The sequence below is a fragment of the Lagenorhynchus albirostris genome, chromosome 7 (genome assembly GCF_949774975.1).
Source record: "Lagenorhynchus albirostris chromosome 7, mLagAlb1.1, whole genome shotgun sequence".
In the NCBI taxonomy this organism is placed as follows: domain Eukaryota; kingdom Metazoa; phylum Chordata; class Mammalia; order Artiodactyla; family Delphinidae; genus Lagenorhynchus; species Lagenorhynchus albirostris.
In genome coordinates this window covers 44,868,497-44,883,243 of record NC_083101.1, presented here as the reverse complement: position 1 = coordinate 44,883,243, position 14,747 = coordinate 44,868,497, and the positions used below count along the sequence as shown (strand labels likewise).

At 39.3% G+C, this 14,747-nt stretch overlaps 1 protein-coding gene across 3 annotated transcripts in view; it reads right to left on the bottom strand.

Moving 5' to 3' along the window:
* Positions 1 to 248: 248 nt before the first annotated feature.
* The window catches only part of NMRK1 (nicotinamide riboside kinase 1), a 33,761-nt gene continuing 19,262 nt past the window's right edge, over positions 249 to 14,747 (bottom strand). For all 3 annotated transcript variants that reach the window (XM_060154964.1, XM_060154965.1, XM_060154963.1), the window contains 5 exons: positions 8,654 to 8,801; positions 8,504 to 8,575; positions 7,777 to 7,883; positions 5,445 to 5,528; positions 249 to 856 (listed from right to left, as the gene is read on the bottom strand). In XM_060154964.1, coding sequence (XP_060010947.1) covers positions 837 to 856; positions 5,445 to 5,528; positions 7,777 to 7,883; positions 8,504 to 8,575; positions 8,654 to 8,801 — 431 coding nt within the window. In that variant the 3' untranslated portion in view covers positions 249 to 836. The remainder of the gene's footprint in view (positions 857 to 5,444; positions 5,529 to 7,776; positions 7,884 to 8,503; positions 8,576 to 8,653; positions 8,802 to 14,747) is intronic.

Genomic DNA, 14,747 nt, shown 5'->3' with positions numbered 1-14,747 from the left:
TGATACGATTATACAGATCTCCCATTGTGTTTTTCAATGAAAGCTCCCCTGTATTACATATCACTGAAGTAACTGTAACTTATTTCTGCTATTTTAGACCAACGGTTTGACAAAAACAAAATAAAACATGCACATAAAAACCTTATTTGTAACAAAGTCTCAACATAAGTGACACAAATGATTCAGTGGTTTCAGACGCATATAAAAAAAACAGTAACAGCGGCAACAAGGACAAAACACAAAAAAGATACTGTTGGCAAATTGTTGATTTATTCAATATGATTACCAATATGACTACTCCTGGTAATCCCTTTATTTGCAGGAGGTGGGCATTGGTATGGGATGGTAACCAATATTTTTAAAAAATTAAAAATAGAGAAATATCAAGAGTACATTGTATGTGAGGTAAATATTTTATAATTCTTGATATGATACACGCAACACATATAGATACATACACACAAACACACACATCAATAGATTACATATATACTGGATTGTGATCTATATCTTATTCCTTACTCCGGGTCCCATTCAGAAGAGTTTGACAATCACTGGTCTAGAGAAACTGACTCACTCTTTGTGAGCTATGCTGTGTCTTGTACTTCCTGGAGTGAGAACAAAGTTAAAGTAAATTCCTGTCCATTGTCATGGATAACTACTCACTTTTCCATGTGTTAAGGAAATCATGTGTGATAGAACAAACAGAGAAACAAATAAACAAAACAACAGGCTGTCATCATACCAAAGTACACATTGTATCTTGGTTAAGGTTCTTGCATAGCTTCCTTTGAATGTCCTAATTCACTCCAGGAAGGATTCAGTGCATTCCAACTCTATGCTGTCACTTGCAGACCTGGGGAATAATGATAAATAGAAAAGAAATTAATGGAGAATTCCAATAGTCATTTTATTAAATCTTCACACTAACATCTAAGGATGTTAAGATTACAGGGATTGTGGGGCAAGAAATGCTGGTTTTCTGTAAAGAACTAAATAGAGTCCAAGTCTCATTCATTTAATCCTTGTGTTAAATTTAAGCCTATTTTCAGCTATCAGATATCCAATATCATCTGCAATTGATATAATAATCCTTGACTTCAAAGAATGAAATAATTTGAGAACTAGAAGAAAAACACAAAAGGTGGCTGGTACAGTAGAATTCTTGTTTTGGAATGTTATCCTTGGTTTGAGGAAAGAAGTATTCTTACCTTCAATCTTTATTTTTTTAATATTTTTTATTTATTTAAAGTAAGAAAGTCTTGCTGAATACTTAGTGACTTTGGCTTAGAAACTCAGTGATAAGCCTACCGCATTCTTATTACATATCTCATGCTGGAAAAGCACACCTATTTTAGGATACTATTTAATCTTTGAAGCATGTAAAATATAAAAATGATGATACTCTTTGACCAAGCAAGTGCTACTTCTGAAAAATTTTAATTCAAGAAGAAGAAAACCAGTAATTTGTGCAGATATTTTTACCGCATGTTATTTGTCAATGTAAAAAGCTTTGTAACAACACAAAATATCCAACAATTGGGAAATGGTTCAATAATTTTGTTAATTTGGATATTATACTATATAATTATACTACTATTACTTTGTAACTGGAAACTATTTTAAATTCAATATAGAAAAATATCCCAAATTCATTTTATTAAATTTTTATTTTACAATGTTTGTTCCTTTGATTTGACATCTTTCTTCTGTAGTAAGATGTCACTGTCAGGTCTTATAATTTACTTTTAACGAGCAAAACAGAACTCAGCCTTGAATCCTTCAACTGGGAGAACTATTTAGTCTTATTCAGTTTCATTACATAATGGACTCTATAAAGCTTATTAAATATTAAATACTAATTTAAAAACAAAAGTAAGCATGGCAGGGCTTCCCTGGTGGCGCAGTGGTTGAGAGTCCGCCTGCCGATGCAGGGGATACGGGTTCATGCCCCGGTCCGGGAAGATCCCACATGCCGCGGAACCGCTAGGCCCGTGAGCCATGGCTGCTGAGCCTGCGCGTCCGGAGCCTGTGCTCCGCAACGGGAGAGGCCGCAACAGTGAGAGGCCCGCGTACAGCAAAATAAAAAAAAAAAAAAAAAAAAAAAAAAAAAAAAAAGTAAGCATGGCAATTAACTATGTAAACCATGTAACCATATAAAAGACTGATGGGAATAGCAAAAACATTGGATATGTGCTTATCAAAATGTTAACAGTGATGATTGGTGGGAATATAGGTGATTATTTTCTCCCTAAAAGATTAAAAATTTTTTTAAATTATTATGTTTTTATAATGAGATGAAAATAAACATTTTATTTAAAGGGAGTTTGAATGTTCCTGGTAGCTAGGGCGAGAATAGGTAATGATTAGATTTTGCCTCAAAGTCTGGATTTAAATAAGGATTAAACATATAACTTTATAAACTTACTCTCCTGGGTTATTTGTTTCATTAATAATTAAATTCAATCTTTGTTGTTTGCCTGTCATTATTATTACTTAATCACAATTATGATTCTATATGCTTAGAATAGAAAATTAGTTAAACAGTTTATGAGATGCTATCAGAAGCTTGAGGTGTAGTCGACTGAAACATTGGAAAGGTCTCCTGGCTAGCTCAGACCCATACTGAGGGTTAAACCAGGCTATGCTGAGGATCCCTCCAGGCTGGCTTTGGCAGGTACTGTGGTTGAAAGAACTGGGAAATGTGATGTGTCATAAATAATGCAGTAACTTATTTATGCAACTGGAAAAAATGAACATAGATCTTGGAGGTAGGAAAAGCTGATCTTCTTTGGATTTTACGTCTTTTCTAACATTTTGCTATTATTTTTTTTTCTTTTTAAGCTTTATGCAATATCTTGAACACAAGGAAGATAGCCTTACAAAGGAATACTTCCTTACAAACCTCTAGGATGTAGGCAAGGAAAGAGGAGGGTGTCACACACACAGAAATGTACTTTGCTGTGGGCTTTCAGCCCTCATCAAAACATGCCAGCTATTCTTGGGCCTTGGACCAGATAGCACAAGCTGGTACTTGGTATGGAATTAGGTGCAATTTGCCTGAGCTACACGATCAAGACTCCTTCATTTTTTTTTTTAACATCTTTATTGGGGTATAATTGCTTTACAATGATGTGTTAGTTTCTGCTTTATAACAAAGTGAATCAGTCATACATAAACATATGTTCCCATATGTCTTCCCTCTTGCATCTCCCTCCCTCCCACCCTCCGGCTCCTTCATTTTTTTATAAATAAATAAATAAATAAATAAATAAATTTATTTAGTTGCGGCGAGTGGGGGCTACCCTTCGTTGCGGCGCGCGGGCTTCTCATTGCGGTGGCTTCTCTTGTCGCGCAGCACGGGCCCTAGGCGCGCGGTCTTCAGCAGTTGTGGCACGAGGGCTCTAGAGTGCAGGCTCACTTGCAGCTCAGGGGCTTAGTTGCTCCGCGGCATGTGGGATCTTCCCAGACCGGGGATCGAACCCATGACCCCTGCACTGGCAGGCGGATTCTTAACCACTGTGCTACCAGGGAAGTCCCGAGGCTCCTTTACTTTTATCAGCAGGTGGATCATAAGGGCAAACTTCAGCGTGTGACTTGGTCATTAAAGGAAAATTGGACCCAAGCATTAGCCATTATTGAGAGGATGGAAAGGTACAGATGTCCAAATGCTGAAACACCCAATAAGTATCTTATCAAGGTCAGCAAGGAAGCCAATAACTCTCAGAGAAGTGGCTCTGGCTCAGGTGCTATCGTTTACAAAGGCTGAGCCCCTGTCTTCACCCCACACTCGGTATCCACTTATGCTGGTGCCTGAGCTTCATTATGGGAGGCCTATCAGAGTAACAGATGGCAGGGGTGAGCAGGCATACCTGAGCAGGCAAGGATTTTTTTTTTTTAAACATCTTTATTGGAGTATAATTGCTTTACAATCGTGTGTTAGTTTCTGCTTTATAACAAAGTGAATCAGCTCCTGGCAAGGATTTTAAGTTCCACTTAAAGGAAGAAATTTTAATATGGTCCTGAAATTTCTTTAAATAGGTTCATGTCTACATGAAGGGCTGATCCTGAAATTGGGAATGTGTCAGGATCAATGAGCTGCCTGGCTGGGCTTAGACTGCTAGTCAGATAGGAATTTACTGAGGGCATAGGAAATCTAATTCTTATTGAGAGATTTTGAGATTTGGACTGGGGGATTTGTTTCTCACCAAAAGAGCATGTAATATTCTTCACTGCCAAACTGGCTCATACGTCATCTCTTGAGCCAGCTGATGACTGCATTTTGTATGTTAGCCATGAAAACCCTTTTAGTTCAAACAGTTCCAATGAAACAGCTAGATCTATAGTTTTGTTTTCCCAGCACACTTTGTCATCTTTCTTCTTCTGGTTTCTACCTCCTGCCCTGCTTTCCCTTGGGGAATTTCTCCCCTTAAGTCAGGAGGTCTTAGGAGAGGTACTCAATTACAAGATGAGTACATGATCCAGTCCTAGCCAATCAGAATAAACCATCTCCTCAGGCATAGTGACTGGTTTAGCAAAAGTCATGTGACTCAAGCAGGACCAATCAAAATCTTTCCTGGGACTTTTCCACTGGGCTAAAATGGAAAACTGCTTTAAAAAATGTTCAAAATAAAGAATTTTAAACATATGCAAAACGAGTGAGAATAATATATAGACCCCCTGTACTCAACACCCAGCTTCAACATTTATCAACTCATAGACAATCTTGAAAAAGAATAAACTGTCTTTTTACTGGGGCTGTTGGACCTAGGAGGATGGTGTGGCCAAAAGACATCATATCTGTCAGTGGAGACAGACTGACTTCAAAATATACCCAAACAGAAAATGAAATTGAGGCAAAACCATGAGGACCCCATATGAGCTCCTTAATACAGCTGAGCCTGAAGCCACTGCCACTCCTGTACTTTATTTCTGCTTAAGCCAGATTTAGGAGGATTTCTGTCACTTGCAAAATGTATTGTCTGATATGAAAACCTTGAAGAAACACTCAGTAAGTAATTAAAAAATTTTTTGTTTATTTTGGGAAATAGAATTTATGAAAAATCTTTAGGAGGAATAAATGAGAAAGGGAACTTTATACATATTAAAAGAAGATCACCAGCATTTTAACTTCACTAGACTCAAAGGATAATTTCAGTCCCATTGAAATAACAGCCATCTACTAAAAATTTTAAACTAAATAACATAAATATCATTAAGAGATACAACAAAGGGTGAATATTTTCACCCTTAAAAAAAAACTCACGAAGTAATCAAGTCCCTAGACCCATTCAGAGTGTCTGATTCTGTACTATCTTCAAAGCAATGCATGAATAGATACAATCACTCCTACATTAGCTGTCTGGTATACCATTCTTGGGTATGTAATGAACTATTTCTCCTGGCGGCTCCTTCACAATCCACTTTGATTGGACAATACTTACACTTTTGCTTTGCTAGTTCTTGTATTAGGTCTTCATACACTTGTGAAAAGAGGTCCTCTTCAGATTTTGTTCCATCTAGGTAAACTGAGAAGGGGGAAAAGAGAGCAGTTTAAATGCAAACAGGCTTATTAATACAGGATGCTTACTCTGGCACTTGGCATCTCTTGAGAACACCAATAGGTTTAACCAAAGAACCCAGGAACATAACTTAAAAAGAAATTAACAGCCATTAAAGAGAGAAGTATATCACAGCCAGGTACAACAGGCAAGAAATTTTGATTTATTGCAGAGAAAATTCAAACTAGCTGATGTGAAAATTTAAAAAGAAAGAAACAGAGTTAAGTGGCACTGTGCATATGGTACTTTAGGAGCACTGAAGAGGTCCCTTCTCAAAACAATCATTTATGGAATTCCCCGGCAGTCCACTGGTTAGGACTCCAGGTTCAATCCTGGTCCGGGAACTAAGCTCCCACAAGCTGCACAGCATGGCAAAAAAAAAAAAAAAAGAAAGAAAGAAAAAGAAACCACTTAAGGGAGTAGTTCTTGAGCTTACTTATACATCAGGATCACCTGTGAGGCTTCTTAAACCATGCAGGGGGTCTGAGTTCACATGTGTACTGAATCTGAATTCTCCAGGCCCATGAGATATCTATTTTTAACAAAACTGGCATAGTCAGTTTGGGATAAAAAGCAGAAGTTATGTAGGTTAAAGGAAAGAAAGGGCCTTCTAGTCAGAAAACTGCAGAGGTTAGGGAGGTAGGAGGAACTTTGCCCGTTAAGGAAAAGATGCTCAGTTTGGAAAGGCTAGAATGTGGGGAGGCAGGAACAGTATAGAGATGAGATTTTAGAGCTGTGCCTTAGTCCTTAGTGGCCTTGAGGTCTGGCTGTTTGGATTTTATACTGAAGGGCTGGAGACTCTTTGAAGGTATTTAAGCAAGGTAGGAGCATGGTTGGATTTGCATTTTAGATGGAGAGAGAGAGGGGTAGTAAGAAGACATCCCTGCAACCAATGGTCCATGTTGGGAGTGGTGTGGCCAGAATGTCATGAGAGGCTCTGTGGATGGGGAAGAGGGGTTGAACTGGACTGAAGAAGGGATCATAGTAGCCGCCAGATCATGGGGAGGCCCAGTGTGCTTTCTGTAGCTACCAAAGAGGCCACGAGGCTTCTCACAATATGCGCAACTCCCTTTATTCTGAAAAGATACGTCAGTTTTGATTGCTCTACCCCATCCAAAACCCTTCTCTCTCCAGCCTCCTGCATCTTCTCCATGTGGTACTCTATATCCCAAGGATCTGTTCTTGGCCCAGGCCCATAGATCCAGATATTTATTTCTAAATCACTGCTTTAAGTCCCTCAGGCATCTCAACTTCATTATGTGTGAAACAGACTCGCATTCCTCCTTGCAAATCTGCGACTCCTTCACTTTTTCCTATTTTCTGAAATAATGCCTGCCAATTCCTGAGCTGTTGTCCTTGCCACCTCAGTTGCCTGCACCCCCCATGTCTATCCTATCACGCAGTTCTTCTGAGTACATATGTCCAATATTGCACCCTCTACATCTACCCTTCACATAGCCAGAGGGAGCTTACTAAAACAAAAATTTTATATCTACCATATCCTTGTATAAAGCCTCTCTGTACAGGGCTTCCCACTTTCCTTAGGATAATGACCTAAGTCCTTAACTGGTCTATGGCCTTGCAGGGTTTGGACCCTTCCTCTATCAGCAACATCACGTCTTGCCTTGGCTTTCTCTACCACAACCTTCCTTCTGGTGCCCCTTGGTCTTTTCATGCACCATACCCACCATCTGGGGTGACCTTCTATCTTCCCAAGTTACCTCCCTTTGTCCAGTTATATCTATCATCTCGCTTAAATATGGCTTCCTCAAGGAAGCCTTCCCGGATTGCTGAGACTTGGGCGGTCCCCCTGAAGCTCAGTGTCACAGTACTCAGCACAGCTAAAAAGGATAATCTTGTGTGTCATCCATTTAACATCCATTTTCCTGATAGAATGCTGGTTCATAAGAGTAGACACTGAGTCTGCCTTATTTCCCTTGATATCACCAGGGTAGTGCCTTGACCATGGAAGGCATTCAATCAATATTTGCTGAATGAATGACCATCTAGAAGTTGACAAACTTTCATAAGAGCCACAGAGAAACAGAAGGCAGGAGAGCCAGTGTGGAAAAGGGGGAGCCCAGAGCGTTCTAGCTTAAAGTGTCCTTTTATAATCTAATACATGAGAAAAATGCCTTCTAAAGTCCTTTCTTTTGTGTACTTTGAGGCAATGACAAGTAAAAAGCCTTCTGCGGAGGGAAGAAAAGGCACTTACCGATTTCCCGTGAGATGTTCTCCATTTCTTTCCTGTGCTTTAGATACATGGGCCACACGTGGCCCTCAAAGTACCCTGGGGTGTCTGGAGGCTCGTAGATCCTTGTACTGTCAAAATACGTAGGAAACTTTACGTTGACATAAACACAATTGATAAAGTAAAATAATGGTCAGGACAACGGGGAAATCACTCAGAGACTGTCTAAACAGGATTACGACTACACTTTTTAGACTCAGTGCCAGTTACAAAGACAACACCCAATGGATTTAGTCCCCTGATCTAAAAAATGAACTCTAATTCACTACCATTCATAATTATTTCCCCCCTCTAGTGATTTATAAAAGAATTGAGAGACAAATGTTAATGTAAATAATGATAGAGATACTGAGATGTTGTCGTAAGCTTTAAACTAATCGGTGTTCTCTGTGGCTGTAGCAGAATACAGGCCCCCTAATTTAAAACCATAATCAACATGGGATTGCTTCATATGAGGATTTAGGAAAGATAAGCCAAAGAGCTTGTACAAGAGCCTTTTCTTAGAAAAGTAATTTGCATTACTCCATGTGGGTGACCATTTATGGAAAAAGGTCTTGCTCTTTGTATGAAGAATTGAGGCTTCTCTTGCTTGAAAAATGACATATACACATTGCTCAATAATGCTGTTTCCTCGTTTTTCCTAAAGTTTGTCTTTTGAATTACAATTCACAAAGGCAATTTCAAAACTTACCTCCTCCTCCTCTTACATTCTTCATACGGAATGGTCAGAAAATAGCTTCTATTCCATATAGTGTCAAGGGGCCTAAATTAACAGCATATTTAGTGCACAGTTTTTTTTTCCCATTCATTCAGAGTCAATATTAGAGTGGGGAATGCTTACTTGTAATTATAGAGAAGGAAACCTTCGATAATTAAGATGGGAATTTCCTCAGTGTTTCCCCTGTCTCTTGATGCCAGAGGGTGTGCTGCGCTTTCCATCCAGCGGGAAATGGCGGACATCATTTCCTCCATGTTAAGTGCTTCAAGCACTTCAAACAAACACAAAAATATGAAATCAATACAACAAAAGTTTTACACTGTGGCTTTTTATGATGAGTACAGCCAGTGGTCTATAAATATATAAAATAACACTATTTTATTTACCCTCCAAAACACCTAATTAGGGACTTTCCTGGTGGTCCAGTGGTTAAGAATCTGCCTTCCAATGCAGGGGACACGGGTTCGATCCCTAGTCTGGGAACTAAGATCCCACATGCTGCGGGGCAACTGAGGCTGAGCGCTCTAGAGCCTGCGTGCCACAACCAGAGAGCTCACGTGCCACAACTACTGAGTCCACGTGCTCTAACTAGAGAGGAGCCCACATGCCACAACTAGAGAGAAGCCCACGCACCACAATGCAGAGCCTGTGCACCACAACTAAGAGCCTGTGCACCGCAGCTAAGACTAAAAAAACACCAAATTAACAAATGTTTTAGACAAAAAATATAAACTCTAATATTGATAAAGTGGTATGCTTGATATATTTTCATTCTGGAAAATTTTATTTATCTATTTGTTTATTTTTGGCTGCATTGGGTCTTTGTTGCTGCACGTGGGCTTTCACTAGCTGCTGCAAGCAGGGACTACTCTGTTGTGGTGCGTGGGCGTCTCATCGCAGTGGCTTCTGTTGTTGCGGAGCACGGGCTCTAGGCGTGCAGGCTTCAGTAGTTGTGGCTCTTGGGCTCTAGAGCGCAGGCTCAGTAGTTGTGGCGCACAGGCTTAGTTGCTCCGTGGCATGTGGGATCTTCCCGGACCAGGGCTCAAACCTGCGTCCCCTGCATTGGCAGGCAGATTCTTAACCACTGCACCACCAGGAAACTCCTGGAAAATTTTAAACATATACAAAAGTAGAGCATAGAGTACAATGAACTCCCATGTCCCCATTACCAGCTTTGACAATTATAAACTCATTGCTTCATTTATAACTTCTATTCCCCCTTGACTATATAAAAGTTTAACATTTTTGGATAACAAAATATTTATAAATTAGTTTGAAAGATATGACACACTGGTGAAAATACCTGCAATGTATTTGGTAAAGAATGGATATCTTTAATATATAAAGAGCTCTTACAGATAAGTAAGAGGAGGAAAATCATTAAAAGAATTTACAAAGGATACAAGTATGTCACATTCAAATTCTAAAACGTGCATACTTTTAGAGTTTACAGTTGTTAATGCTAGAAAAGTACCCTATAACAGTGATTCTCAAAGCATGTTATCTACACTAGCAGCATCAGCATTATCTGAGAACTTATTAGAAATGCAAATTCTCAGCCCCACTCCAGAATGACTGAACTGAGCCATCTGTTCTTAAAGGTTTTTTAGTGGAAGGTTTTAAAATTATGAATTAATTCATTTAAAAGATATAGAGCTATTAAGATTTTCTCTTTTTTTCTGGTGTTTGTTTTGGTTAATTTGCATTTGGTAAGACTGTCAATTTCATTTAAGTTTTCAAATTTATTTGCATAAAATTCTTCATAATATCCTCATCTTTTTAATGTTTGCAGGATTTGTAGTGATATTAACCTTTTTGGTTTTGATATATGTAATTTGTGCCTTCTCTATTTTTTTTATTGATCAGTCTTATTTAATTTTTTTGAGGATCACTCAGATTCTTCAATCTGTAGGTTTATGTCTTATGCCAAATTTGAGATGTTTTACATCATTACTTATTTGAATACTTTTTCAGCACCACTCCTCCTCTCCTTCTGAGCTTCCAATGATATAAATGTTAAATCTTTCATTATTGTCCCACATTTCTGTTCATTTTTTTTTTTTGCCTGCTTTGTGTCTTCATTGCTGCACGCGGGCTTTCTCTGGTTGCGGCAAGTGGGGGCTACTATTCATTGTGGTACACAGGATTCTTATTGTGGTAGCTTCTCTTGTTGCAGAGCACAGGCTCTAGGTGCATGGGCTTCAGTAGTTGCAGCATGCAGGCTCAGTAGTTGCAGCATGCAGGCCCTAGAGCACGTGAGCTTCAGTAGTTGTGGCACACGGGCTCAGTAGTTGCAGTGTGAGGGTTCTAGGGCATGTGGGCTTCAGTAGTTGTGACGTGTGGGCTCAACAGTTGTGGCTCGCAGGCTCTAGAGAGCAGGCTCAGTAGTTGTAGTGCACGGACTTAGCTGCTCCACGGCATGTGGGACCTTCCCGAACCAAGGATTGAACCCTTGTAACCTGCACTGGCAGGTGGATTCTTAACCACTGCACCACCAGGGAAGTCCCTCTGTTCATTTCTTTTCAGTCTACTTTCTCTTGCTTGTTCAGATTGAATAATTTCTATCGTTCTGTCTTGAAGTTCACTGATTCTTTCCTCTGTCATATTTATACTGCTGTTACACCCAACCAGTGAGTTTTAAAATTTCAATTATTGTATCAGTTTTCAGTTCTAAAATTTCTATTTGGTTCTTTTTCACATCTTCTCTTTCTTTGTTAAGGCTTTCTAATTTTTCACTTGATTCAAGAATGGTCACAGGGCTTCCCTGGTGGCGCAGTGGTTGAGAGTCCACCTGCCGATGCATGGGACATGGCTTCGTGACCTGGTCTGGGAAGATCCCACATGCCGTGGAGCGGCTGGGCCCGTGAGCCGTGGCCGCTGAGCCTGCGCGTCCAGAGCCTGTGCTCCGCAATGGGAGAGGCCACAACAGTGAGAGGCCCGCGTACCAGAAAAAAAAAAGAAGAATGGTCACAAATGCTCACTGAAGCCTTTTTATGAATACTGCTTTAAAGTCCTTGTCAGAATTCCAGCGTCTGTGTCATCACAGTGCTAATGTCTAATTGTCTTTTCTCATTCAAGTTGAAAGTTGCCTGGTTCTTAATATGACAAATGATTTTTAGTCTCATCCTGGAAATTTTGGGTATCATGCTATGAGGCTCTGGATCCTATTTAATCTTTTTTTTTGCAGGCAGTGTCCCTATTTAGGTGTAGTGTGCAAGTCCAGGTGGGGTGGATGTTCAGCTGCCTGCTGGGCCTCACCAATACTGAGGTGGGGGGTGACTGTGGGGGGAAAAGAGGAAAGCATGCGGGTGTGGCTTCATTACAGCTCAGTGAGGATAGAAGTTCAGCTCTCAAGTGGGTCCTCCTGACAGTAGTTGACACTGCCTGGTTAAGGAAAGTGGAGTGCCAACTAGCACCACCTCACACTGCCTTATTCGGTCTCTTTGCTGCCAGGTAGGTGTGGAAGTTCAGCTCCGTTTGGCACCACTGATATGATCCCTATGACAATGTGGAAAGCCAACTCACCATACCTTGCTGGTGCTGATGGGTCCAAAAGTCTAGCCCTCCACTAGGCCCTGCTAACACCATGAGGGGAAGTTGGCTTTTCCTTTTGTTTGCCTACAGTAAGGTGGATATTAACAAATTAATTTTCTATTCTGTTAGGCCACCCTTTTCCTAGTCCTTTGACTACAGGGAACAGGTTTCTTAGGAATTTTGGGTTGTACCTATTGATGGTTCCATGTTGTACACTTCTCCATCACCAGTCACCCCCTTCCAGATATATGAGAGACAGACAAAAAACAAAAATCAAACAGGAAACTCACAGCTATGTCATTCCTCAAGATCCAAAGCCCCCAGTCAGTTTTCTCTCTTCATCTTTCAGAGTTTTTCCTTTTTGTTGTATTCCATCCGTGGTTTTTAGTTATAAGAGGGAGGAATAGCAAGGAATGGGGCCAAGCCATCTTGGCTGGAACCAGACGTACCATCAGTTTTAATGTATTTCCACTATCATTCAGTTAAAAATATTTTCTAATTTTCATTGTGATTTATTCTGTGACCCATGGGATATACAGAAGTGTTTTGCTTCAGATCAAATGTGATGATGTCTGGAATTTGCCTCAAAATAATATAGAAGGAGCAGGAGGGTGAGGGTATGGATGAAATATAATTGGCCAAGAGTTCATCATTTTAAAAACAGGATGGTGAATTCATGAGAGTTCATTATACTTTTCCGCCTTTCTTTGTATATGTTTAAAATTTTGCATAAGAAAAAGTTTTTAAGAATCAGACAAAAGGTACTGATTAATTTTCAAACGCTTGGGAATTTACTATTTACTCTTTTGCTATTGATTTCTAATTCAGTTCTCTGTGATTAGAAGATATCTCTATATTACTTCAATACCTTGAAATGTATTAGGACTTGTTCCATGTCCTTGTGTATGCCTTCCATTTTGGTTAATGTTCCATGCATTCTTGCAGAAAAAAATGTGTATTCTGCTGTTGTTGGGTACATGTTCTATATATGTTAGTTTGGTCAAGTTTGTTGTGTTGTTCAAATCTGTTAGACTCATAATTTTTGTGACTTTGTTCCATAAGTTACTGAGAAAATTGTATTAAAGTCTCCCACAATACTTATAGATTTGTCTATTTGTCCTCTTAGTTTTGTCAGTTTTTGCTTAATGTATTTTGAGGTCATTATTATTAAGTGCATACAAATTTTAGATTTTTTATATTCCAGTTGAATTGATTCATTGAGCTCTCTTTATCTCTAGTAATACTCTTTGCCTTAAATTTTACTTTGTCTGATATTAGTACAGTTATACTAATTTTCTTTCAGTAGGTATTTGCATGGTATATCTTTTTCTAGCCTTTTACTATTTACTTTTCTATATCCTAATGTTTAAATATATCTCTTATAAGGAGCTTATAGTTGACTTTTTAAAAAAATCCAGTCTGACAACTTTTGAGTATTTCATTTTAGTTAATTTAACTTAATATAGCTACTGATATGTTTGATTTAAGCTATCATTTTACTATCATCTTCTATTTTTCCACCATCCTTTGATATTTTAGTTCTGTTTTTTACTTCTTTTGCATTTATCAGGTATATTTTAATAATTATACCTACTTATAAATGTGATAGCTATCTATTTTATTACTATTGTTATTATTTTAAAAAATATTTATTTCATTTATTTGCGGCAGGCTCCTTAGTTGCGGCAGGTGAGCTCCTTAGTTGTGGTGTGCAAACTCTTAGTTGAGGCATGCATGTGGGATCTATTTCCCTGAGCAGGGAACGAACCCGGGCCCCCTGTGTTGGAAGTGTGGGGTCTTAACCACTGTGCCACCAGGGAAGTACTGATAGCTATATACTTTAAAACTACTGTTTTGGTAGTTATCACAAAGATTTCAACATTACCTTGACTTACCTTAAATTTGTACATTTACCTAAAAGTTCAGATTTCTCCTTAAGACAGATTTGTGGAAGTGGGACACCTGAACACATGGCATGAATATTTTACTGTCTTTAGGACATGTGCTCAACCTCCTTTCCAGAAAAGGTTTTTGTTTTATTTGGCCTATGCCATTACTAATTATTAATCTTCTAAAAATCTGTCTATTAGGTAAGTGAGGAAAAAATAAGTTATAATTCTTTGACTAGTTTTCTTTTTCAAATTTTAAAAAAAATTTGGCCACACTGTGCAGTATGCAAGATCTTAGTTCCCCAACCAGGGATCGAACCCGGGCGCTGGCAGTGAAAGCACCAAGTCCTAATCACCGGACCGCCAGAGAATTTCCTTGACTACTTTTTTTTTTGCTGTTACGCAGGCCTCTCACCGTTGTGGCCTCTCCCGCCGCGGAGCACAGGCTCCGGACGCGCAGGCTCAGCGGCCATGGCTCACGGGCCCAGCTGCTGCGCAGCACGTGGGATCCTCCCGGACCGGGGCACGAACCTGTGTCCCCTGAATCGGCAGGCGGACTCTCAACCACTGCGCCACCAGGGAAGCCCCCCTTGACTACTTTTGAGGTTGACTTTTTATTGTACATTCATTAATCATATAACCTTTTGCTTCTGTGAATAACTATTCACATCATTGGACATTTTTCAATTGGGATATTAGTGTTTTTCTTATCAGTTTGTAAGAACTTATTTAGATTAGGAATAATTCTTCGTCAATTGTTGAAAACCGTTTTTCCTTGTTTAACTCTTACTTTG